Source organism: Anolis carolinensis, chromosome 2, assembly GCF_035594765.1.
Source record: "Anolis carolinensis isolate JA03-04 chromosome 2, rAnoCar3.1.pri, whole genome shotgun sequence".
Classification (NCBI taxonomy): domain Eukaryota; kingdom Metazoa; phylum Chordata; class Lepidosauria; order Squamata; family Dactyloidae; genus Anolis; species Anolis carolinensis.
In genome coordinates, this window is record NC_085842.1 from 48160628 (window position 1) to 48184843 (window position 24216).

The 24216-nt window shown below is 41.6% G+C and overlaps 1 protein-coding gene across 3 annotated transcripts in view; it reads right to left on the reverse strand.

Annotated features, from left to right (window-relative positions):
- Positions 1 to 24216, reverse strand: part of shq1 (SHQ1, H/ACA ribonucleoprotein assembly factor) — a 120582-nt gene that overhangs the window by 48481 nt on the left and 47885 nt on the right. For 2 of the 3 annotated variants that reach the window (XM_062969709.1, XM_062969710.1), the window contains exon 11: positions 16489 to 16609. In XM_062969709.1, coding sequence (XP_062825779.1) covers positions 16489 to 16609 — 121 coding nt within the window. Of the gene's footprint in view, positions 1 to 16488; positions 16610 to 16647; positions 16882 to 24216 lie in introns of those variants that run through there. The other variant, XM_062969711.1, reaches the window with a different exon arrangement.

A 24216-nucleotide genomic window follows, 5' to 3' on the forward strand; every position in this document is an offset into this window, starting at 1 on the left:
TTATAAGACGCACCTGATAAGACGCACCGCTTAAGGGCCCCATCAGATGTCAAAAGAGGCAGAGGCCCAGCAGGCTCAGGTTCAGCAGGGAGCTCACCAGCTCCAGCAACAGCCTGCCGCTCTCGGGGCTCGCGCCCTCCTCCTCCTGCGCCATGGCCGACGAAGAGCAGAGCCGAAAGGGAGGGGAGAGAAGGGTCTCTGAACCAGGAAGGGGAGGAGGAAGGGGAGGAACTGGGAAGGAGAGCCAACGGGATCAATGCCCACAAGCCCGAGGAGGAGATGCCCAGGAGGCGGCGATGCCCGTACGTCTCTTTGAAGGGAAGGGAAGGCCCCTTTTTGCAGGGAAGGGAAGGGTCTCCAAGCCAGGAAGGGGAGGGGAAGAGGAGGAGGAGGAGCTGGGACGGATAGCAATGGGGATCAACGCCTCCAAACCAAAGGAAGAGGAGGCACGCAGTGCGTAAAGCTTGGTGCATAAAGCTGGGCACACTTTAGCAAAGGAGCTGCCCCTCTCCAACGCCCCTCTCTCCAGGGAAGGGAAGGGTCTCCTAACCAGGAACAGAAGGGGGGAAAAAAGCAGGAACTGGGAAGGATAGCAATGGGCATCAGCCAAGCGCACGCCCCTCTGTTTGCGTGTGTGTGCGCTCTCCCTCTTTCTTTCCTCTCCTCGTGAGGTCATATTGCGTTTATAAGACGCACTGACTTTTCCCCTCTATTTTGGGGGGGGGGGAAGTGCGTCTTATAAAGCGAAAAATACGGTAGGTTAAATAAGGTTAAATATAAAAAATAGAATTAAAATTGCATTTAAAGCTCATATCCCCCTCCCTTGAATCCCACCCACAACCTCCCCAGCAACATGCCCCTTATTTGCCTGCTTGCGATATAACTTTACCTAAGAGGTTTCTTCTCTAATTCCTTTTTAAAATTCTCCCCGGAGCAAACAAAATGCATTCAGTCACTTATGACATAACTTGCAAAAAACACTAACCATTACATTTATTTATTTATTTCCATCATTTCTATGCCGCCCTTCTCACACGAAGGGACTCTGGGCAGCTCACAACCTGGCAAAATTCAATGCCGGTACACAGTACAAAAGATAAAACATAGGCAAGTAAAACAATCAGTTTAACATAATACAATAAACACATTTAAAACAGTACAGTAAAAAATACTTAAACCACTCATCCACATAAACCTTAATCCGGACCAAGTCAAGACAGCATAATTTATTCATTAAACGCTTGCTCATAAAGCCAGGTCTTCACCTTTTTCCAAAAACTCAGAAGGGATGAGGCCTGCCGGATATCCCTGGGGAGGGAGTTCCACAGCCGAGGAGCCACCACTGAGAAGGCCCTATCTCTCGTTCCCATCAGCTGCACTTGTGAGGCAGGTGGGACCAAGAGCAGGGCCTCCCCAGATGATCTTAAAATTTTCGTAGGCTCATAGGAGGAGATACGTTCAGATAGGTAAGTTGGACCGGAACTGTTTAGCGCTTTGTAGGCCAAGACCAGTACTTTGAATTGGGCTCGGTAGCATATTGGCAGCCAGTGGAGCTGACGCAACAGAGGAGTGGTGTGCTCCCTGTACGCTGCTCCAGTTATAAGCCTGGCTGCCGCTCGTTGTACTAATTGAAGCTTCCGGGCCGTCTTCAAAGGCAGCCCCACGTAGAGCGCGTTGCAGTAATCCAAACGGGATGTAACCAGAGCATGGACCACCGTGGCCAAGTCAGACTTCCCAAGGTACGGGCACAGCTGGCGCACAAGTCTTCGGTGTGCGAAAGCTCCCCTGGTCACCACCAAAACCTGGGGCTCCAGGCTCAGCGATGAGTCCAGGAGAACCCCCAGACTGCGAACCTGGGGGAGTGCGACCCCGTCCAACACAGGCTGTAACCCTATACCCTGTTCAGCCCTACGACTGACCAGGAAGACCTCTGTCTTGTCTGGATTCAATTTCAATTTGTTCGCCCTCATCCAGTCCGACACATCGGCCAGACACCGGTTCAGGACCTGAACAGCCTCCTTAGTGACAGGTGGGAAGGTGTAACAGAGCTGGACATCATCTGCATACAGATGACACCTCACCCCGAAACTCTGGATGATCTCTCCTAGCGGCTTCATGTATATGTTAAACAACATGGGGGACAGTACTGACCCCTGTGGGACCCCACAAGACAATGGTTGTGGGGCTGAGCAGGTGTCCCCCAGTGACACCATCTGGAACCGACCCTCCAGGAAGGATCGGAGACACTGCAAAACAGTGCCTCCGAGATCTATCCCGGCAAGGCATCCCAGACGGACACAGTGATCGATGGTATTGAAGGCCCCTGAGAGGTCCAGCAGAACCAGCAGGGACACACTCCCCCTGTCCAGCTCGCGGCGTAGATCATCGACTAAGGCGACGAAGGCTGTCTCGGTACCATGCCCCGGCCTGAAGCCAGACTGCGCCGGATCTAGAAAATCAGTGTCAACCAAGAATGCCTGGACTTGTGCGGCCACCACACATTCCATGACCTTGCCCAAAAAGGGGAGATTGGAAATGGGCCGAAAGTTATCCAATTGAGTGGGGTCCAGTGATGGCTTCTTCAACAGCGGTTTGATAACAGCCAATTTGAGGCTCATTGGAAAAATACCTTCCCGAAGGGCGGCATTCACCACCACCTTCACCCACTCGGCCAAACCCCCTCTGGCTTCCTTTATGAGCCAGGATGGGCAGGGGTCTAGGATGCATGTGGTAGCCCTCACCTCTCCAAGCACCTTGTCCACATCCTCAGGCTGAACCAATTGAAAAGAATCCATCAAAATAGGACAAGCAAGTGCTCGTGTTACATCCTTGGAGACTGCCATTAATATGGTGTCAATGCCGGAGCGGATCAGAGCGACTTTGTCTGCAAAGAACCGAGCAAATGCTAGACAGCGGGCTGCCAAGTTGTCAGGGATCCCATCTTGAGCGACGGGATTTAACAAACCTCTGACAACCCAAAACAGCTCCGCCGGACGGTTCTTTGCAGACGCAATATTAGCTGCCAAGAAAGCATTCTTTGCAGCATCTATTGCCGAGGCATATGTCCTTAAGTAGGCACATAGCCGTGTTTGGTCTGATTCGTTCCACTCCGAACGCCACATGCACTCTAGTTCCCTCTTCTTTCACTTCATCGCTGCCAACTCCTCGGTGAACCAAGGAGTCGGTTTAGCTCAGGTACTCGGGAGGGGATGTTCCGGAGCGATCGTATGTACTGCTCTAGTCATCTCCCCATTCCAGAGAGAGACCAGAGCATCAACAGGATCACCAACCGCGGTGGCGGGAAACTCCCCAAGAGCCATCAGGAATCCATCTGGATCCATAAGTCTCCTGGGGCAGACCATTTTAATGGGTCCTCCACCCCTGCGGAGGTTAGGTGGCGCAGTCAGCCTAAACCTGATCAGGTGATGGTAGGTCCATGGCAAAAGAGCAACAGTAAGCTCCTCCACGCCACCACATGTCTAATAATGGTGTGTTTCAGGTTTGGATGAACCCCAAATCCAAAACCAAATGAGGGCGATTTAGTTCCAAAGTGAACTCAATCCAGATCTACAATGAGTCTTCAGAAACTGATCCTTTTTATATAGGAAACTTTTGATATAGGAAAAACAACACAATGAAAAGAGCTGAATGTTATGTTTTACAACTGGCAGTTATAGCTTCAGATTAAACCAAATGGTTCTACCATGGCATTACTAATCCCAGTGCTTTGGGAAAGCGGTGGTGAAGCCATATATTGCGGGACTGGGGCAATATTTAGTGATTTTTAGTAGATATCTCTCCAAAGAACAGGAATATTGAAACTATTTCATTGGAATCTGTGGGCCCTGGGAGGATATAGCACTTGGTCTTGCCTGGAAAACCTGTGTGTTTGCTCAAAAACACTGGTCTCTGTGAATTTATGATCTATGCCCATCATTTACTTCTGTTTGCTTTCATTTTCTATGTCTGATATCAACTCCTTAGTCTAAGCATCTGTATTTCCTATACTTCTTGAGGAATAAACACTCCTATCAGTAAGGTTAAGAATTCTAAGAAAATAACATTTGATATGTATATTGAAACAGCAATGGATCTTGATACTATTCCACCTGTGTTTACAATAAAAACATATTGAAAAAAAGAGGAATAAGCACTAGTACTTTAAAGAAATCCCCATACAATAAGAACTGCACTTTCACAAAACACATTTCATCTATTCTTCTGAACATTGTCAGGTATTTACTCTTTGAAAGGACAGTTACAGCTGCAAAATTAACCAAATTCTGCCAAGGAATAAAGTTATAAGCCATTCCTGTAAGCATTAAAGATGTGTGGCACATCATCTCTCAGGTATCTCTCTATAAGACTACTTTCATGGCAAATTTCATCAATCTCTGGTAAAGTTAGACATTTTTGGGCTCTGATTTTACCAACAGAATGCACTAGCCTTACAATTAAAAACATATAACAAATACATTTACCGATCAAAAAGCTGTACTTGCAGCTTATCAAACTAACAGCAATTGACTCTTCAAAGACTATTTAGACATAACTATTAACAAATAGTTATAGAATTCTGAAACAGTAAATGTATATTAATTTGGGATCTCATAGAATGAACTATCTTATATATATATATGAACTATATATCTATATATATAAAAATGTAATGTGACATTTTATTATGGAGTAAACAGCAAAACTACTGAACCCAATCACACCAAATTTGGCCAAGCTATGTTTTTCAATCAAAAAATTCCAGAAAAATAAAGTCCAAATTAGAGGACAAGGAAGAGCCATTGTCATGCCACCAGAAGGCTCTCACCTGCTGCCCTGTCCCTTTATGGAATCAATCTTGGGACTCCTCGAAAGAGGATTTAATCCCTAGGGGGAAGGCCTGTCCACCACTTGACTCCCCGAAATGTGAGGATTCACCTTTGGAGGCGGTGACTTGGGAGTGTGGAGCAACCCAGACAGCAAGACGGGGTTTGCCTACGCCGATGTTTGATCAGTGTTTGGAGAGTTGGCAATCGACTGCTGGTCAGGGTGCTGTGGTCCAACATGACTGTCTTTTTGGCGGAGAATGCCCTTTCGACCAGGACCCAACTGGTTGCCCATGGTCAACCAGGAAAAAACTGGGCCAGCAAATCGCATCGTGGGCCTTGCTGAGGCTCCTCGGGTAGGGGATGAACTCCCCAACATCTTGGTGATGCTGGTGGGGGGCCAGCCCTCCTTGACTGAGGCAATCCGGAGTGGCGAAAATAGAAACCAGCGACGTTGCTTATCTCTTTCTGAACGTCAGGAACTGAGGCAGAACATTAAAAAGGCGGATGGCTTTGGTGCCACTGGCGAACGAGCATCTGCCCCTTTAAGCCGAGAAGGGCCAGTACGCAGGCGCAGGGATCGGCGGCCTAAAAACCAGAAGTGGAAAAAACGGACGATATTCCTATGTTCCCCCGATGAGAACACGGATACTCCACCTCTGCCTAAGGGAGAGGTTCGAGATCCCCCTAATGTAGAGGTGGAAGCGGCTTTTCCAAGTAAGAGCAGTGCCCCAGTAGCCCCCAGGGATAACCTGGGAAAGAGAAGAGCAGTGACTGGAAACAAATTTAATAGGCCGCCAAAGAGGCAGAGCCCGAGAAAATTTAAGACCAAAGTTTTCTGGGGGGTGGGTTTTAGGGGTGGTTCTAGGTCAGTGGGACCTTTACCTCCTCAAGAGCCAAAAGTTAGGCAAATGAGCAAACTACCACCCTCTGAAATCACAATGGAGAGGGATACTCCGCAATGCGTTGAGAACCGAAACCTCGTAAGAGCCCTACCAGAAGACTTATCTTGTGAACAATTATCAGATTCACCGAGCCAACAGCGACTGTGACTATCTATCAACCTGAAAATACCATCAATGAGTGTGATGTAGACCGTCCTCCACAACCCCCTTTTCAGTGGGCAGGCAGACGACCAGACACCTAGCCACATCCCATTCAGGGCCAAACCGAGGATTGCAAATCCCTGTAATCTGTGGGAAAGGGAAGTTTAGCAGTGGCCGCAGGCTGTATGTGAGAGGGAGGCTGAGTCACTTGAAGACTCGACCCTCCTCTGACCTGTGTATTGTTTTAATCTATATTTGTAAACCACTCCGAGCCAAATTGGGAGTAGCGGTACATAAGTTTAATAAATAAAATAAAAAATAAATAAGGTTCTAAGGGGGCGGAGCTTGGCCTCAGCTCCTACCAGCTTCCAAATGGCAATTATTTTTGTCCATTAGGATTTGTCAGTTAGTGTAGCCCTGGAAGGAAGCATAGGAAGCTAGAAGGAGCACAGAAATTCACGTCATGCCGGATCTGTATTAACTGAAGTCATGTCTGAACTGTATTAATTCAAGTCACATCAGAATTGTATTCAAATTAGATTAAAAAGCCATATAAGACAGTGATACATAAAGTCATGTTGAAGAGGCAAAGATTAACATTGTATTAAAGTCAGTGCAAAGATATGTAGAATCCAGTCATGTCGGGACTTTATACTGTGTGGCAATAACCATCCAGAACTGAATAGACTTCAAAGATTTCCTTTCACCACAGAGACTTTTGATTTCCCAAATACAGTCTCCGATCTGTCCTTTGTGCTAGGGTGCCTTCCAGTTCATTTAGTTAAGACCCTTTAGGCCCTGCCCCCACACTGCCTATAAAATACAGATTTTCTGATTTCAACTGGATTATATGGCAGTGTAGACTCAAGGCCCTTCCACACAGCTATATAACCCTGAATGCCAAGGCACATAATCCACAGTATCAGCTTTGAACTGGACTATCTTGAGTCCACACTGCCATATAATCCAGTTCAGTGTGGATTTTATATAATTGTGTAGAAGAGGGCTCATATAATCCAGTTCTAAGCAGATAATATACCCTGTTTTCCCGAAAATAAGACATCCCCAAAAAATAAGACCTAATAGAGGTCTTGCTGAATTGCTAAATATAAGCCCCCCCCCCCCCCCCCCCCCGAAAGTAAGATCTAGCAAAGTTTTTGTTTGGGAACATGCCCGGCACCCGCCAAACAAAACAACATAGCATGCAGGATTGGTTAATATACATACCAGTTGTATATGGAAATAATGGTAGTAACAAGAAATATTTGACAGGAGTCACAGTTTGTCTGGTTTGGTTATGTTGGTTTGTGATGAAAACTACTGTACAGTATAGAATAAATGTTAATTTTTTTGTTCAACAATAAATGTGAATTCTTCTTCATGGAAAAATAAGACATCCCCTGAAAATAAGACCTAGCACATCTTTGAGAGTAAAAAATAATATAAGACACTGTCTTATTTTTGGGGAAACACGGTAAGATTATAAATATAATATATAAAATTACTGTGGTATAATAAAACAGAACATTAAAAAACTCTAAAATAGGACAGTAAATAAAGAACAGCACTCAGAAGACGGGAATTCCAGACAGGAAATAATCACGGCCAGCTAACACCTCCCAACAAAGGATTCCCCCAGGCAGGAAGCAGCCAGGCTTTGAAGCTGCAAGGCCATTAAATACTAATCATGGTGACTAATTGCAGCATTCCTACTTGCCGCACCGAGACTATTAATTGCCATTCAACCTGGGCAACCAAGGATTCCACAAGGTAGAAAGCGGCCAAGCTTGCAAGCTGCAAGACTATTCAGTGCAATTCAAGCTGTTCAAACAATGATTCCCCTACAAAGCAAGTAGCCAGGCTCTTTGATTGAGGGTGCTATTCCAGCTCGCCAAACAAGAATTCTCCTAGCTATAACACAGCCAGGCATTGAAGCTGCAAGGCTATTCAGTGCAATTCAACCAGACCAACAAAGGATTAACCTTGGTAGGAGACAGCCAAGCTTTGAAGCAGCGATACTACTCTGTACTATTGAATCTGACCAACCAAAGATTCCCCTAGGTAGCAAGCAGCCAGGCTTTGAAGTAGTGAGGCTATTCATTGCAATTCTAGCAGCCCAAAAAATCATTTCCCTAGAACACAAGTACCCAGCCTTCCAAGCAGCAAGCCGATTCCAATGTATTCCAGCTCACCAAACACGGATTCCCAAAAGAAGAAAACAGCCAGGCTTTGAGGCTGCAAGGCTATTCACCGTTATTCCACCTGGTCAACAAATGATTCCCATAAGGCGCAGCAACGCGTGGCTGGGCACAGCTAGTATGTAATAAATAATGTTTGAAACATAGCCATAATCGTAGAGGTGAGAACTGCTGTTCTTAAGGACATGCATCTAACTATTTCATGTGCTGGTAAACAGTAATAATTTCCTAACAAAAGACTTGATTCCTGCGGGAGTGTGCAATCTCCCTGGGAAAGCTACAATTTCTAGCTGCTTTGGAAACTCCCACTAAAATGATAGAATAAAAAAATCATTTTCAACTGAAACAATGTAGAAGGAACATGGTTAACAGCTCTACACTTCTGAAATGAAGTGATTATATAAAGGACTCTTTAGAAACAGCTTGTGTAATACCCAAAATGCAATTTACACTTTATTCGGCACCTTAGGCTTCACATGTTAGCACCATCCACCCAAGAGAGTTGGGTTGACTGCTTCAGAAGATGAAAGGCTGAGCAAAAGTGAGTACTGAAGCAGACTTCACCAGAAAGTCACAATGTTGGATCTGTCAGTAGCTACTGCTAATTTCTTTCCAATGTGTCACTTTCTGTGGCATAATACTTAAAGTAGTTGGAGGCATTTCAGGTCAGAAGAAAAGGACTGAGGCCAGGCCTCCTGAGATGCCATCATGAAATCTCTCTTTCAAAGAACAGCTGGAGAAAGTGCAACAGTGTGAAAGAAGTTAGATGGAAAGGAGAAGAACAGCCCAACATGGGCTGTATCAGTTGCACACATTTCCAGATGGGACTAGGAAATGCCCAGCTAATGTTTCTCACTGGGTCAACCTCTGCTCCAGCCTTATATAATCATGGAAGTAATGGGACAGTTTTATCACTTGAAACACAATAGGGCTTGATATCTAAGGACATTCATCCAGGTGGGGATACATTTCAGACAATATCTATTATAATATAAAAACCTGATTGTGTTGAACTCAAATTACTGAGAGAATTAAGCCTAAGCTCTAAATTAGGACATTCTCTGTATTTCTATTATCTTTGAACAGAAGGATAGCTTTCTATTAAATATTAATAAATTTGGGTATCCCTGAAAGAACCGACCTGCAGGCAGAGCCCTGAGACACACACACACATAATTATTACAGGGGCTTTTCAAATACAGTGCTCCCTCGCTAATCCGCGGTTCGGGTTCCGCGGATTTGTTGTTTCGCGGATTTTCCCATCCGGCCTGCCCTCCCCTTACAGGCACAAAAGGACTCAGTTTGAGGCACATGACCCGGTTCGTGCTTCCTCCTCAGCCGCCTGCAGGCAGCGCCAGTAGGCCCTGCCTGCGCCTCATCGCCTCAGGAACAACAAGAAAGACAGTACAGTACATTAAAAGAGGAAAAGAGGGAGGAAGGGAGGGGGACTATATTTATTGAAATATACTTTGCGGTTTTTCACTTTTCGCGGGCAGGCCTGGAACCTAACCCCTGCAAAAAGCGAGGGCACACTGTACTGCATATACTCTTATACTGTATACTGTGACTTCATGTACAAGTTGAGGGCAGAATCTGGAGCCAAAATAATGGATTCTGATTTAACCCATAGATAAATCGAGTGACAATGACACTGCATGTAGCCAGCTGCCATCATTTTCACACCTTTTTCAAGAGCCAGAAGTGGCACCATATTGGAGAGAGTTGACAGAGTCAGTGCTTTTTATAGGTTTTCCTAGGACAGACAAAGCTCTTGACTTTTGTCACTTGATTCAGAAAACATGATATTTTGTTTTTGGATAAGAATTAATATACAGTACTCACACTGACCCATAGATAAATCAACCCAGATTATTGGGATTAATTTTTTGACTAAAAATGGTAAGACATATATGAGTATACCTTAGTAATCATCTCCAACTATCCCATCCCCCTTTGTCTAGCCACAGATATCATGATGGAAATCATGCAAAAAATGCTTTATTTGAATTGTACTCAAGAACCAAAATACTGGCCTTTATGGGAGCAAAGTCAGGACAGTTTACACTTAAAATGTATTTGAAAGATACCTTGATACAGTCTTTTCTTGGAAGCCTCCAGGTAGAAGTTTCAGTGCATCCCTCCCCTTTTTAAGGCTTTTTTTAACCATGGAGGAAACCTTGAAACAAGTCACAGAGGATCTCTGCATTTTTTTTTATGTTAGGAGCAACTTGAGTCGCTTCTGTAGTGAGAGAATTGGCCATCTGCAAGGACGTTGCCCAGGGGACGCCCAGATGTTTTGATGTTTTTTACCATCCTTGTGGGAGGCTTCTCTCATGTCCCCGCATGGAGCTGGAGCTGATAGAGGGAGCTCTCCCCGGGTGGGATTCGAACCTGGCAGCTTTCAGGTCAGCAACCCAACCTTCAAGTCACTTAGTCCACTACGCCATCGGGGGGCTCCAGGATCTCTGCATAAAAACTATTATATCAACTGCACAAAAATGTTATGGAGCTGTTGATATATTGCCCCCCAGCCTGGTAAATTTGGGTAACAACAAATCAGTCTGGTATTAGTACAAATTCTGTATTGTGAGTTTTTTACCCAAAGAAAGGGGTCCATAGATTACATATCATGCTGGGAGACAAACTGGATTTGCAACTGACCAAAATAAAAAGATGGATAAGGATACTGTATCTTTAATTCCAAATCTGGCATCATACTAGCCTGGCAGAGCAGAAAAGGATGCCTCTTTTATGGCATCTAACTGACAGGCTTTCATACAGACGTAGCTTTCGTAACGGCACAAATGAAATCCCATGTATGTTTTTTCTTTCACTATGAAAAATTCTTAGAGAAAACATTCCAGAATTCAAGCCATCCATTCCCCGCCACCCTCCAAAGCAGATGAAATTAAATTTCAGTAGGATCCAATAAGCAAAAGTGAATGTCTCAGAGATTATGCATGGAACAGAGAGGCAAAAAGGAAGACATGATTGAAAAGGAACACACCCTGAGCAGAGAGATATAATCCATGAGTCCATGAAATCAAGTAAAATTAATGAGATCTGGAATAGACATAATCTAATACAGTAGAGTCTCACTTATCCAAGCCTCGCTTATCCAAGTTTCTGGATTATCCAAGCCATTTTTGTAGTCAATGTTCTCAAAATATTGTGATATTTTGGTGCAAAATTCATAAATACAGTAATTACAACATAACATTACTGCGTATTGAACTGCTTTTTCTATCAAATTTGTTGTATAACATGATGTTCTGGTGCTTAATTTGTAAAATTATAACCTAATTTGATGTTTAATAGGCTTTTCCTTAATCCCTCCTTATTATCCAAGATATTTGCTTATCCAAGCTTCTGCCGGCCTGTTTAGCTTGGATAAGTGAGACTCTACTGTAATTCCAAAAACATAGATGGGGTGTACACACACACACACATACACATACATACACACACACACACACACACACACACACACAATTTTAGCAGATCTATGGTGCATTCCTGTAAACCATAGTTGCAATATAATAAATAATAATAAACTATATTTCTACCCCGCCACCATCTCCCCGAAGGGACTCTCAGCAGCTAACAAAATATAGCAAAGTGCTCCATACAGACAACACATAAATCTAAAATGATAAAACCATAGAATTACACATATATAATTACAATGTAAAACATTAAAATTTGTAAAATGCAGTCATAGCTGCAGATAAACACAAGCTGTTTCAACTGGCACCGCCCAGTGCCTATGTGATGCCCACAGTAAGTCCTCGGTTTAATCCTTAAAAACCTACATAAGATCAAAGGCTTGTTTTTTTAAAATTGTTTTATTTGATATCTTAATTGAGCTTTAATTGGGATATGATGTTTTAATTGATTATGTATTGCTGTTCAGTGTATTTGTATGAATTTTATATGCTGTATGCCGCTTTGAATCCCACCCACGGGAGAAAAGCGGGATAGAAATGAATGAATGAATGAAGAAGAAGAAGAAGAAGCCATGTTTTTAAGATGGAATTGAAGGCTTGAAGCGAAAATGCTAGCCTGATCTCTCTAGGGTGGGCATTACAGAGCCAGGGGGTCACCACTGAGAAGGCCCTCTCTTTTGTCCCCACCAACCGTATTTGAGACAGTGGTGGGACCGAGAGAAGGGCCTCTCCAGCAGATCTCAATGCCCATGCCGGTTCATAGAAGGAGATGAGGTCTCAAATATAACTAATATAACTGTCATCAGATACTGGGGAAAAACCAAAACCAAAAAAGAGAATATTTTAGTCAAAGGAACATTATTGGTTGAGTAAGTAGTCTGAAAGAGAACACTTAATCTGATATTACTTTTCCTAACCTTGGGTCCTTTCACACAGCCATACACCCCAGAATATCAAGGCAGATAATCCACAATATCTACTTTGAACTGGGTTATGTGCCATATAACCCAGTTCAATGCGGATTTTATACAGATGTGTGGAAGGGGCCCTTGTCTAATAGCCTCATCTAGCTTACTTCTGTGGCTAGGAGGTCAACTATATATGTGGTCACAAATGTGAAAACCCTTACATGCAGGTAGATATTACTCTATAATCTGTCTTTAACAATCCGATGCAATAGATGCTAATATCAGGTGTTAGCAACAGAAGACAATTTTAAGTTGCTCACCTTCCAAACATTTCCAATGGGTGGCAAGACATGTGAAATGCTCTTTTCACAGTAAGACACCTTCATTGCCCTCTTCCTAGAAAAAGTGGGTTCTCCTTAACTGATGCCTACCATTCATTCTTGCATTATGTATATTAATGCACCAGACACCCTATGTTTGTTTTAGTTATCTGCTGATGACAGACATGCTAGATGTCATGTTTATTGACAGCAGGAGTAATATGGATGTCTCACATTCTTTTCTTGACAGGGAATTTTAAAAAAATGTATTTAATTTTATTTACTTTTTTAATTTGCTTATGAATGGTTTGTGGCATTCACTAACATGTAGGTATGTCAGCAATGGAACATACATGATATTTTAGATATTTTAGACCTGAATGTATCTTTATACAGAATTATTATTCTAATGCCAAGACGAAAATTGATTTACAGTGATTAAGCATCATCTGGGCATAGACTATACAATAGGGATGTGCAATCCATAAAAAATGGTTCAAAAGTCATTACAAAACTGGGGGATGGGGGGAGGCTGGCGTTTTGTTTCTAAAGTATAGTGAAAGATTTGTTACTATAACTAGAGTAACAAAATTTCATTACTATTTCATTATAGTAATTGCACATAAATACTATAATTGGGGAGACTTTCTCCCTCATTTTTTACAGCTATTGGGATGAAACTCACTATAATGGTAGAACACATTTACCACACTTAGCCCACCAAATTTCAGGAAATTTCACTTATCCACGGATTTTTGGGAAATTTTCAAATTTTTATAAACTTTTTTAATAATAAAGAAAATATGTTCCTAGTTTGAAAGTATTATTTCATGTTTAATTGTGTAGGCCTTACTTTGAAAGTAGTGGTTCTACATCGGAAACTTTGTTTTTGGACCAAAATTCTGTTAAATGGGTGGATGACGATGTTAAGTTGGTGGACTGGAGACTACAGCAAAATAGATACAGCAAAATATGCTATAACACAATGTCCCTCGTGCAATGACAAAGTTTTTGCAGTTTAATAAACTTTCACCATGCTTTTATGATAGAACCAATTAAGAAATAACATTTATAACTCAGGAACAAACATAATAATTTATTGGAACTCTGGCTGGCTATGTTGGCCTTCTCAAACTACATTTCCCAGAGTTCTGTGCTGTTCCCAGAAAACAGCGCTCCCTCTTTTCCCCACTCCTAGTGGGGAGAGGCTATAAATTTACAGAGGAAAGGCTAAGGCAGCCTTATTGGCCTTGCTTTTTCAACTTTGCTTCCTTGCACTGAATATGAAACTGATTTTGGGAGCTTTCTGAGATTTACAAAACTGAAACAAAAAAAGTATGGGATAAGTTTTGATTCTTAAACTTTTGGTGCAGGCCACGCTCACATATCGGATATTGCCTCCTAAGTACGAATTTAATGAATTTTATCTCAATTACGAGGACTAACATTACTAATTAGTGTTCCATCTCGCCTTCTAGCAAATGTGGTGGAAGCTTTTTGGGTGGGTGAAATTTGTTGAAAATTCTCTTACCAGGCAAGACTTTTTGAATAAATAACACTATTTAGTACATACTCATCTGCTTTCCCCTCTTGCCTCAATAACTTTTGCTTCCACATTTTATGCAATGAGATTTTTAATTAAAAATAAATGCTCACAGATTATCATTTTTATGCAAAATAACACTAAGAGGCAGCTTTATCCCCATAGGCAGAATTTGAATTTTGTCTATATTCATTTTATTTACTTTTCTGGAACAGGAGTTACTTTTAAAAATACAACATTTACAATATTACCATATATACTCAAGTATAAGCTGACCCGAATATAAGCCAAGGCACCAAATTTTACCACAAGAAAAACTGGGAAAACTTATTGATATAAGCCAAGAGCAAGAAATGTAACAGCTACTGGTAAATTACAAAAATAAAAATAGATACCAATAAAATTACATTAATTGAGGCATCAATAGGCTAAATGTTTTTGAATGTTTACCGTATTTCAAAGAAAAACAGTTGACTACCTCTGTAAGTGGAAAAGGAGGGTGAACAAAAACAATATGGTATCAACAATAACTTAATAACAATAATAATAATATTAATAATAATTTCTTTGTACCCCCCCCCCCCATATCTCCCCATGGGGACTCTCAGGCTTCTCCTATTGATGCAGTCTAGAACAGTACTGGCCTTTTCAGCTGCAGCATCACACTGTTGGCTCATGTTTGACTAAGAATCCTTTCATAGAATTCTCGAGTTGAAAGGGATCTCTAAAGGCCATCTAGTCCAACCCCCTTTATTCTGCCTTCATGCAGGGAAAGCACAATCAAAGCACTCCTGACAGATGGCCATCCAGCCTCAATAATAATAATAATAATAATAATAATAATAATAATAATAATAATATCTCAGCCGGCATTTGAAAACAATAGACATTGACAAAATTACGATCTGCCAACTGCAAAAGGCCACCTTACTGGGATCTGCGCTCATAATCTGAAAATACATCACACAGTCCTAGATACTTGGGAAGTTTTCGATTTCTGATTTTGTGATACGAAATCCAGCATGTCTATCTTGTCTGCTGTGTCATACAATATAATAATAATAATAATAATAATAATGATAAAGAGTTGATAGAGACCCCTTGGGCGATCTAGTCCAGCCCCCTTCTGCCTTCATGCAGCCAAAGCACAATCAAAGCACCCCTAACAGATGGCCACCCAGCCTCAATATTAATAAATAATAATAATAATAATAATAATAATAATAATGAGTTGGAAGAGACCCCTTGGGCCATCTAGTCCAACCCCCTTCTACATGCAGCCTTCATGCAGCAAAAGCACAATGAAAACAGCCCCAGAAGTCAGGCAGGCAGTCAGGCAGCTGCAAACCGAGGTCCTCCTCCACTGAGTCCACTGCGTCCACCTCTGTTGGCTGCAGAGGCGCTCGCTGCAGATGCCTCCACAGCCAGTGCAAGCCTCCGCTGGCTGCATCCGCCTGCACTGGCTGCGTCTGCCTGTACTGGTTGTGAAGGCATCCTCAGAGAGCACCTCCGCAGCAAACAGAGGCGGCGAGGCAGATGTGATGGAGAAGGACCTCCGTTTGCAGCTGCCTGACTGCCTGGATGCAGCCAGCGCACACAGACACAGCAAACGGAGATCTGCGCTCACTGCAGAAACGTCCAGAGCTAGTGCCACCGCAGCAAACAGAGGGGGTTGGACTAGATGGCCCAAATATAAGCCGAGGGGGGCTTTATCAGCCCCCAAAAAGGGCAGAAAATCTCTTCTTATATTTGGGTATATACGGTACTTTAAGGAATCCTGCACTGATAACTATAACTAAATAAATGTTAGTTAATTTGTGTGACTTTTGCTTTTTAGTGAACATTCAGGTTTTAAATATAAAATGTAAAATGTTCCTTCAAAATTTAGTTTTAATGTGATTCAGCCTATTAAAAATTATTCCAAATTGGCATGAGATAGGGAGATGTTCAAAATAACAGTTGTGATGCTACAATGAAAAATGTACAGCCTTAAGAAAACAAAGCTCTTAATTTATGTAGAATTCAAGTGTTCCTGGTTCTTCCTTTCAAGACGACTATAGCAAGTCCATGGAGAAATTGATAAAATCTAAGAATCTCAAGAAAAGTGAATATATTTAGTCTGCTTGGTTGGTATTCTATAAAGTTACTGTATCAAACGTGACAAAATGCTTTTGTAGGGGGGAATAACAGTTTTCTTAACTTACTTGGCTTTTTGAATCCAAATGCAATAATCTGTGATGTACAGGTCATTAAGAATATATGCAGGATCATTTTCTCGAAAAATCTTGTGAATATCTAGCAGACACTTCAAAACTGCACTTTTACCTGAAACAGATAAAAAGAAAATACACATGTAATTTTCAGTTCCTACAACTGTTCTTCTCATCTTTACTGTAGAAATTCTTATTGGTACCTTACTGTTAGCTGTCAGATAAATCCCGAAGGCCGTTATTATTTCTTTAGTTTCCACCAATCAATGGTAGAGGAAAGTGTAGGAAATTGGTAGTTTTGCTGAAATTCCTTATAACTATCAGAGTTAACATAGGACAACTCTTCAATGAATCATTCTGCACATAACAATTGATGCTTGCTAAGTACTGAAAAAAAAAAACAGAAGCCAATTTTCATTTTCTACTTAAATCTACAACAAAGTTGTTTCATTTTAGAACACAGAAAAATACCCCTCCTTGCTAAAAAATATATCCTTTCAATAGACATGTTGCTAACTGCTTGCCTTCAAATACTACAAAACTAACTTCCGGCAGACTTCCAATACTATGGGACGTAACTTCCAACAGCCTTAGCCAGCATAGCCAGTAGTAAGAATGCAGGGAGATGCAGTCCCACTACCTATGGATTTCCACACTTGACATAGATTACTGTATAAAAATTCTTTAAATTATATTGAGGAAATTCACTCTTCCAAATAGCAAACGTCTTCCCCACCCCTGCTCCTCAGTCCTGCCATTTGTAGAATTATCCAAAACACTTGATTACTCAAGCAAAATATGCAACAGCAGCAGTATTAAAATGACAAACATTCTGGAGCTTTGAGCAACATTCGACAGGTCCCTTCTCGTTTGGGCTTCAGGAAGAATCTAAAAACATGGTTATGTGCACAAATGTTTAATGAATAAGCTCTATGACTCGACAAGGTCCAAACTAAGGTCTATGCGCAAGGGTTTTGGATGAATGGATTTATGCATTGTGTATGTTTTAAGCTTTTTATACTGTTTTTGTTAATTAATGCTCAACTGTTTTAAATGTGTTATGTTTTATTTTACTGAATTCTGTTATTGGGATTGAATTTTGTAAGCCGTCTTGAGTCCCCTTGGGCGAGAAAGGCAGGGCAGAAATGCTATAACTAAATAAATAGATAGATACCAAAACTCATCGATAATCGAATTCTATTACAGACACTAGTGTAGCAAAATGGCGAGATCCACATTTACTTTCTGATTTCTTCAGTCATGGATGGTTAAATCTACGAGTGCAGAATCCGTGGATTTGGAGAGCCAATATGTCCAATTTTGGAGTACTGTAGGTTATCTATGAAATGAATTTCAGTTTCTATTACTTTGGTTTTGAACAGTTTCCACATGTTTTAGAGAGACCTTTCAGTTTCACATTTCAGTTTGCTTTAAACTAGTCTACTCGTGTGTTTTTTTAGTTTACTTTTTGAAATCAAACCTGACTGTGTTGTATATTGGGTAATGTTTCACTTAGATATACATTCAATTTGGTGACTGTAGCCAAGAAAAAGCCTACAACTTGACCAGGTTGTGGGGCACCACAAGAATAAACATACAGAGTCACATGTCCAAGAGAGCAGCTGTAATAGGAAGAGGAATGTTTTAGAAATATAATTTAAAAACCAGCAGCCTTTCGAATGTTATCAAGAAGCAAACAGTCACTGTTAACCATTCCAAAATTGATTGATCAATACTTCTAAGGATGCATCAAGAGGCACTCAGCAGCACTTTGCGCCACCAGAGGCTTCTGAAGGGCATCTCAAAAGAGTGCATTAGTCCTTTCTGGCACATACAAGAGCATGGATGAGGATAACAGGCCACAACTTGAATTTGTTACAATTATTTACTACAGTATTCTATGTTCAAACTAAGGATATTCCAAGCATCTTAGAAGTGTTAAGAAATTAAAATCAATAAAATGATTAAAATCTGCACTCCAGTCAAAGATCTCAATTCAGAAACAATACTAACAAATCTTTTAATAGCTGACAATTGTTAGCTCTATCCACCTTTAATTGTCCTTGCAATCACTGTACAGAATACAGGAGGACACCTAGATTCTAAGCTTACTCAGATAGGAAAATAGTAACCTCATCACCACAGGTAACAAAATCTCTACAGGGCATTGGGATTGTTACCTTTGCTTCTTAGCCTCATGCAGCCAACCACACCTTCTAAATGCTATTTTAGGAGCAAAGAAGCATAACAAATGTTGAAAGAAATGGAGATAGCTATCACCATATTGATAATGATCAACTCTAAAAATATAGAGTCCCATATGAAAAAAGTTAGAATATAGATTTAGTAATTCAATAAATGAATGATATTTCCCAGAATCTCCCTATGGAAAATAAGTAATATCAGCATCTGTCAAGAAGTCATGCAGCATACCAATTCACAAGGGAGATGTGAAAAACTGTTGTTGTCAAGGATGGAAATTAAATATGTTAATATATTCTGGCTTTCCATAATAACTAATGAAGAAATTGTTAGTTGAAACTGAGATGTGAGAAAAATGCTACAGATTCAGCCCCACAGATTCTGTATCAATGGATTCAACCTTCCACAATTTTTAAGTATTTTTAAAAATCCAAAAAACAAACCTTGATTTTGCTATTTTATATAAGAAAAATCAGCTTACTATGCCACTGTCTACAATGAAACATGAAACTGGTTTTGGTATCCAAGGGGCGAGGATGAAATTGTCCAGGAATCAAATCCCAACAGGACCCATAGTATTTTACTGGTGATTTATCCAGTGAAGGATTATTTTATTTAACTATTAGGATGAATAATTAATTGCTGTTCTGGCTCTTTTCCATATAGATGAACTCAAAAAGTGGTCTACCATGATTGGTTAGAAAGTAAACATTCTGTAATTGCCAATTGGTTTTTGTCAGAAACATGTGGGAAGGAGTAAAACTGTAGTTATTTCTGATTTTGGATGACTCTGCAGTAGGGTTTTTTTTTCCAAGATTTATTGAGAGGGGGCTTGCCATTGCCTTCATCTCTAAGGCTGAGAGAATGTGGCTTCCCTAGGTCACCCAGTGGATTTCATGACTGGACAGGGATTTGAATCCTGGTCTACTGGAGAGTGAAATCAACCATTAACCAACTACACAACACTGGTCCTCATTCGTAAAACCTTTGTATAGTCAAGTTGCCTATTTGACTGATAGTGACCCTGTTATGAGTCAGATGCCAGCCAATATAAAAAACTCAGTTTATTGCAAAACAACACAAAAGAGCCTAGAAAGTAACGAAAAAGGGCTCAAAACACTTTCTCTTCAGTGTGAAATAACAATGTCCAAAAAGAACTCAAAAAACCTGAATTTGGGATATAATACGGATTATCCTGGAAAATAATCCGGATTAAAACAAACTATGCCGAAACGGCTGGAAACTCGCTCCACCTAGTCATTGGAGCTTGGCAAACCCAGGAAAGCAACCAGCAACAACCCGCAGCGACCAGCGGCCACACCATGCCCCAAAACGTCCTTGAAGCCAATCCACGTCGTAAAGGAGAAGTCACAGCCACAACGTCCGGTCCGTGTCGTTAGGGAGAAGTCACAGGTATCGAGTTCCAGTCCGCGTCGTTAGGAGGAAGTCACAGGCATCGAGTTCCAATCCATGTCGTTACGGAGAAGTCACAGGCATCGAGTTCCAAATTCCAGTCCAAGGTCAATCACAAAGAGCCAAAGCGACAGAGGCAAGCCGGCAGCTAATGCATAAAACCAACATAGGACAATCCAGCGCAAACCCACACAATGCCAGCCCCCGTTGCCACTAAAAAACCCAAGTTAACACTTATGTCCCAAAGCAGTCTTCCAAACACGTCTTCTTAAACAGAGATCCCGAAAGCGCCCAACAAACACCTTGCCGATTGCAAGGTTACATTAGCAACAAACCTACTTTTATTTACAAGTCCTCCTCTGAGCTTGAGCCAGCTAACGCCCTATCTACAGCTGAACCTTGTTGCTGCAAATCCTCATCGGAGCTGGAGTCGGCCAACGCCCCACCAATCTCTCCTCCAGCTGCTGCCCTTCTACGATCTCCCCAGCCAGTCCACCTTCTATCCAAACCCATAACTTCCTGAGATCTAGCTGTATTTTCGCTGTGCCATCCCTCAAATGTACCACTGCTTGTGGGTTCCTCAAAAACATCCCAGATCTCTTGAATCCTAGGGGTCGGGCTGTGGCGCAGGGTGTTGAGCAGCTGCAATAAATCACTCTGACCATGAGGTCATGAGTTCGAGGCCAGCCCGTGGCGGGGTGAGCACCCGTCAATAAAAAATAAAAAATAGCCCCTGACCTAGCAACCCGAAAGATAGTTGCATCTATCAAGTTTGACGTGTTTATGGGCATTGAATGTTTGCCCTATGTGTGTATAATGTGATCCGCCCTGAGTTCCCTTCGGGGTGAGAAGAGCGGAATATAAATACTGTAAATAAATAAATAAATAATAGTCCAATCCATCACTTCACTCCCAGAGTCCGATATCCCATCCTCCTGACTCCCAGCCCCATAATCCCCTTCAAAACCCTCAAAAGATTCATCATCAGTGGGTTCCATAAGTATTTCCCGGATTCTCTTCCTCCGTTGCTCCTCATCGGAGTCTTGCTCACGAGCAGTCTTTCTGCCTCTTCTAACACAACTAGTAGTATCTTTACTCGAAGGCTCCATCACAACAGACCCCATCAATTTCATTGGGTTCTCTTAGGAAAGGAAGACTCAGAGATGGGCTGGCAGTTTCCTCCTTTGAAATATAGTCTACAGCCCCTGGCATTGGTTGGTGGTCTTCCATTGAAGTACTAATCAGGTATGACCTGCCTGGTTTTCCCAGATCAGACAGGATATGTACTGCCTTTAGTGTATTTTGGGCATGGTTTACACACACTAATGATTCCACTACTAAAATTCTAAGCAATGCATAAAAATACAGATTCAGCATTGCATGAGTAATGGCAAACAAGACAGAAAATGGTTGAACAAGCCAAAAGAGAGTAAAAAAGCACTCAATAAATTGCTAAAATTGAGGTGGATAAAGGGAAGTCCTCAAGATGTGATTGGACTTGCAAATCTGAGCATTCGTCATCACTAGCTCTGCTGGCAAGAACTTGTAAAATATGCAGTCCATCATGATCAGGAGAAATCCTGTTTTCTACCCCTGAACTAAGAGAAGGAGAGAGAAGCCTGGTGTAATTACACAGCAGAAGTTGAAACCATCCAAAGCCAAGGGTTGAGAACATCTGAAAAAAGATGATATAAATCCACAAAGAGCTTTCAATGAATTACTTTTCTGTGATGTCCAATGGCCCTCTGGGTCGTGACCCTGGCGCCATTATGGATCACAGTGATGAAGACATGGGATTTCTGCCGTTTCAGCAAGAGGCTGTTCCTTTCCAGATGCCTTTTGTTGACAATTCTAGCCCGGAGCTTATTAAAAAGGACCTTGAACAGGCACCTATTCCTAGCACCTCTCCCCTCTTCGCGAGAAGGGAGTTTTGGGAAGCTAGCCGCTCAGAGAAAGCGCAAACAGGAAAAAGCGCCCGATTAGCAGCCAGACAGAGTGCTAATTAGCTCGTTTCCCCTGAGAGTTTTCAGGGAGGATTGCATCTGGACGAAGATGTTGGTTCAGTTCTTTTCCCTTGGGAAAAGGAGCACTGGACACCTGCTTTGTAGAAAGATTTGAAGTTCTTTAAAAGTTCCCCGCACTGGCTAGTCCACGCGGAATCAACAAGTCAGTTGAAGGATTAACTTCGGTTCCAGCCAAGTGTGGACTGCGTTTTAAGTCCGCTAACTTCCAGTCTCATCGTGCCTTGCCTCGCCGTGTTTCTTGTCCCATCTCGCCGTGTTCCCAGCCTTGCATCTTTGTGTCAAGTATCCAGTCTTGTCTTCAATTCCTTGTCTTGGACTTACTTTGAACTCTAGGAAAATCTTGGACGTTTTCCCCACTCAAACTGCTTGGAAGTTTGAGTGTGTTTCGGTTTGGATTATAACTTTGAACTCTAATATTATATAGTGAACAATATTTTGCTGGACTATATTTGACCTTCCCTGAAAGGTCTAAAGCTGAACTATATATTCTGCTTATTTTTGTTTTAATTTACTAATTCCTTAATAAAGATATTAAACTGTTATTGGCCTCTGTGTATTGGTTTCCACTGCTCCGCTGCCAGGGCGTGACATTTTCAATGCCAGCACAGTGAGGCAGATCTTGGATGACAACGGAGTAAGGGCAGAAGACATGTCTGCATTGTTTGACCAGAGTAAAGACAGAAAACACGCCTGCATGTGTCCAAGTATATAAAAATCCAATCAGAAATAAGTCAATTAACTAAATCAGCAGGAACAAATCAGTCAGCGGAATGTCCCATTACCATTCACCTTAGCTTGCCCACCCAGGTATGGTTATATCTGTTCCATATATTGTTTTGTAATGTCTCATTTTCCCTGATTCATGTTCCCATTATGCAAGTTCAACAGCTTCAGACTTTTCTTTCGCATCTGAGCAGATCAGAAGATGAATCTTCTTTTGGCTTTAATCCAGTTACACCATTAGATACAGTACTACATGAAGATGTCCTCTGCTATTCCCCCGCCACTGGAGGGAAGCTCACCTTCCGGCACTATCCCTTGTTTCTGTTTGGAGAGTCATCACAGGCTCATCAAAGCAAAAAAAATATTTAGAAATTGTTTATCAATGTTTCCTTCCAGATAGTATTAACACGAGCTAAAGTGCCACAGCTGTCTTTGAAAAATCCTACCCAGTGTCATCCGTTGCTACTGCTGTCGCCGCCTAGCATTTGGTACATTTAACTTGACTCTCAGTAAAAGCTGAGAAACCCTACTAGCAGCAATGGGAAACTCTACTAGCAGCAATGCTACCATAAGTATAACCTCTTTCCTCATAAAAATACACAATTCCATCACCAAGACAGCACCATTCTGAGGGTGGAACTGCAATAAAAAATTACCAGTAGATGAAGTGACACTCTATTTAAGTACAATTACTAGACTTCAACAAACCCTTCCTTAAAAGCTGGTTACTGATGATGGTTCCACAACCAGATTCATGCTACTATGTTGGAAGTACATACTATTTTAAAATACTATACTTATTCTGAACACTGCTCACCTCTACAGAATCATCACATTGAAGACAGTTTATAAACCACATGTAATAAAGTAAACAAACTCACATATCCTATCAATAAACGGATATGTGATATACTTGGTAATACTAAGTTTACATTTGCAAGGAAAGTCAAAGGTTTGCTAATTGCAGGGAGAGAAAAATCTAGGGGTAAGATTAGTTCAGGTGTAGCATTAGTTTTATATTTCAGCTTAGGTGCCTAGATATTAAAGAAATAAACCATTTCCCATATAATGACATGACAAGCCACTGCAATTTGTCAGATTACTGCTATTACAGGCAGAGTGCCACTGCAAACCACCACTGGTAGAAAATGAAAGAAGCTTTTAAAGGGAATGAGAGCCTACTTATAAAGACACATTAAATAGATTTCTGAAGCACAAGACCTTTTGACTGGAAAGCTTCAACACCTTTCTTTGCCACTATATGAGGGTTTCATGGGTTTTTTCCCCTTCCAAAAGGAATGTAAAAGATTCAGGTATCACTTCACAAAATGCTCACGGGTCACTGGGAATGGAGAATATG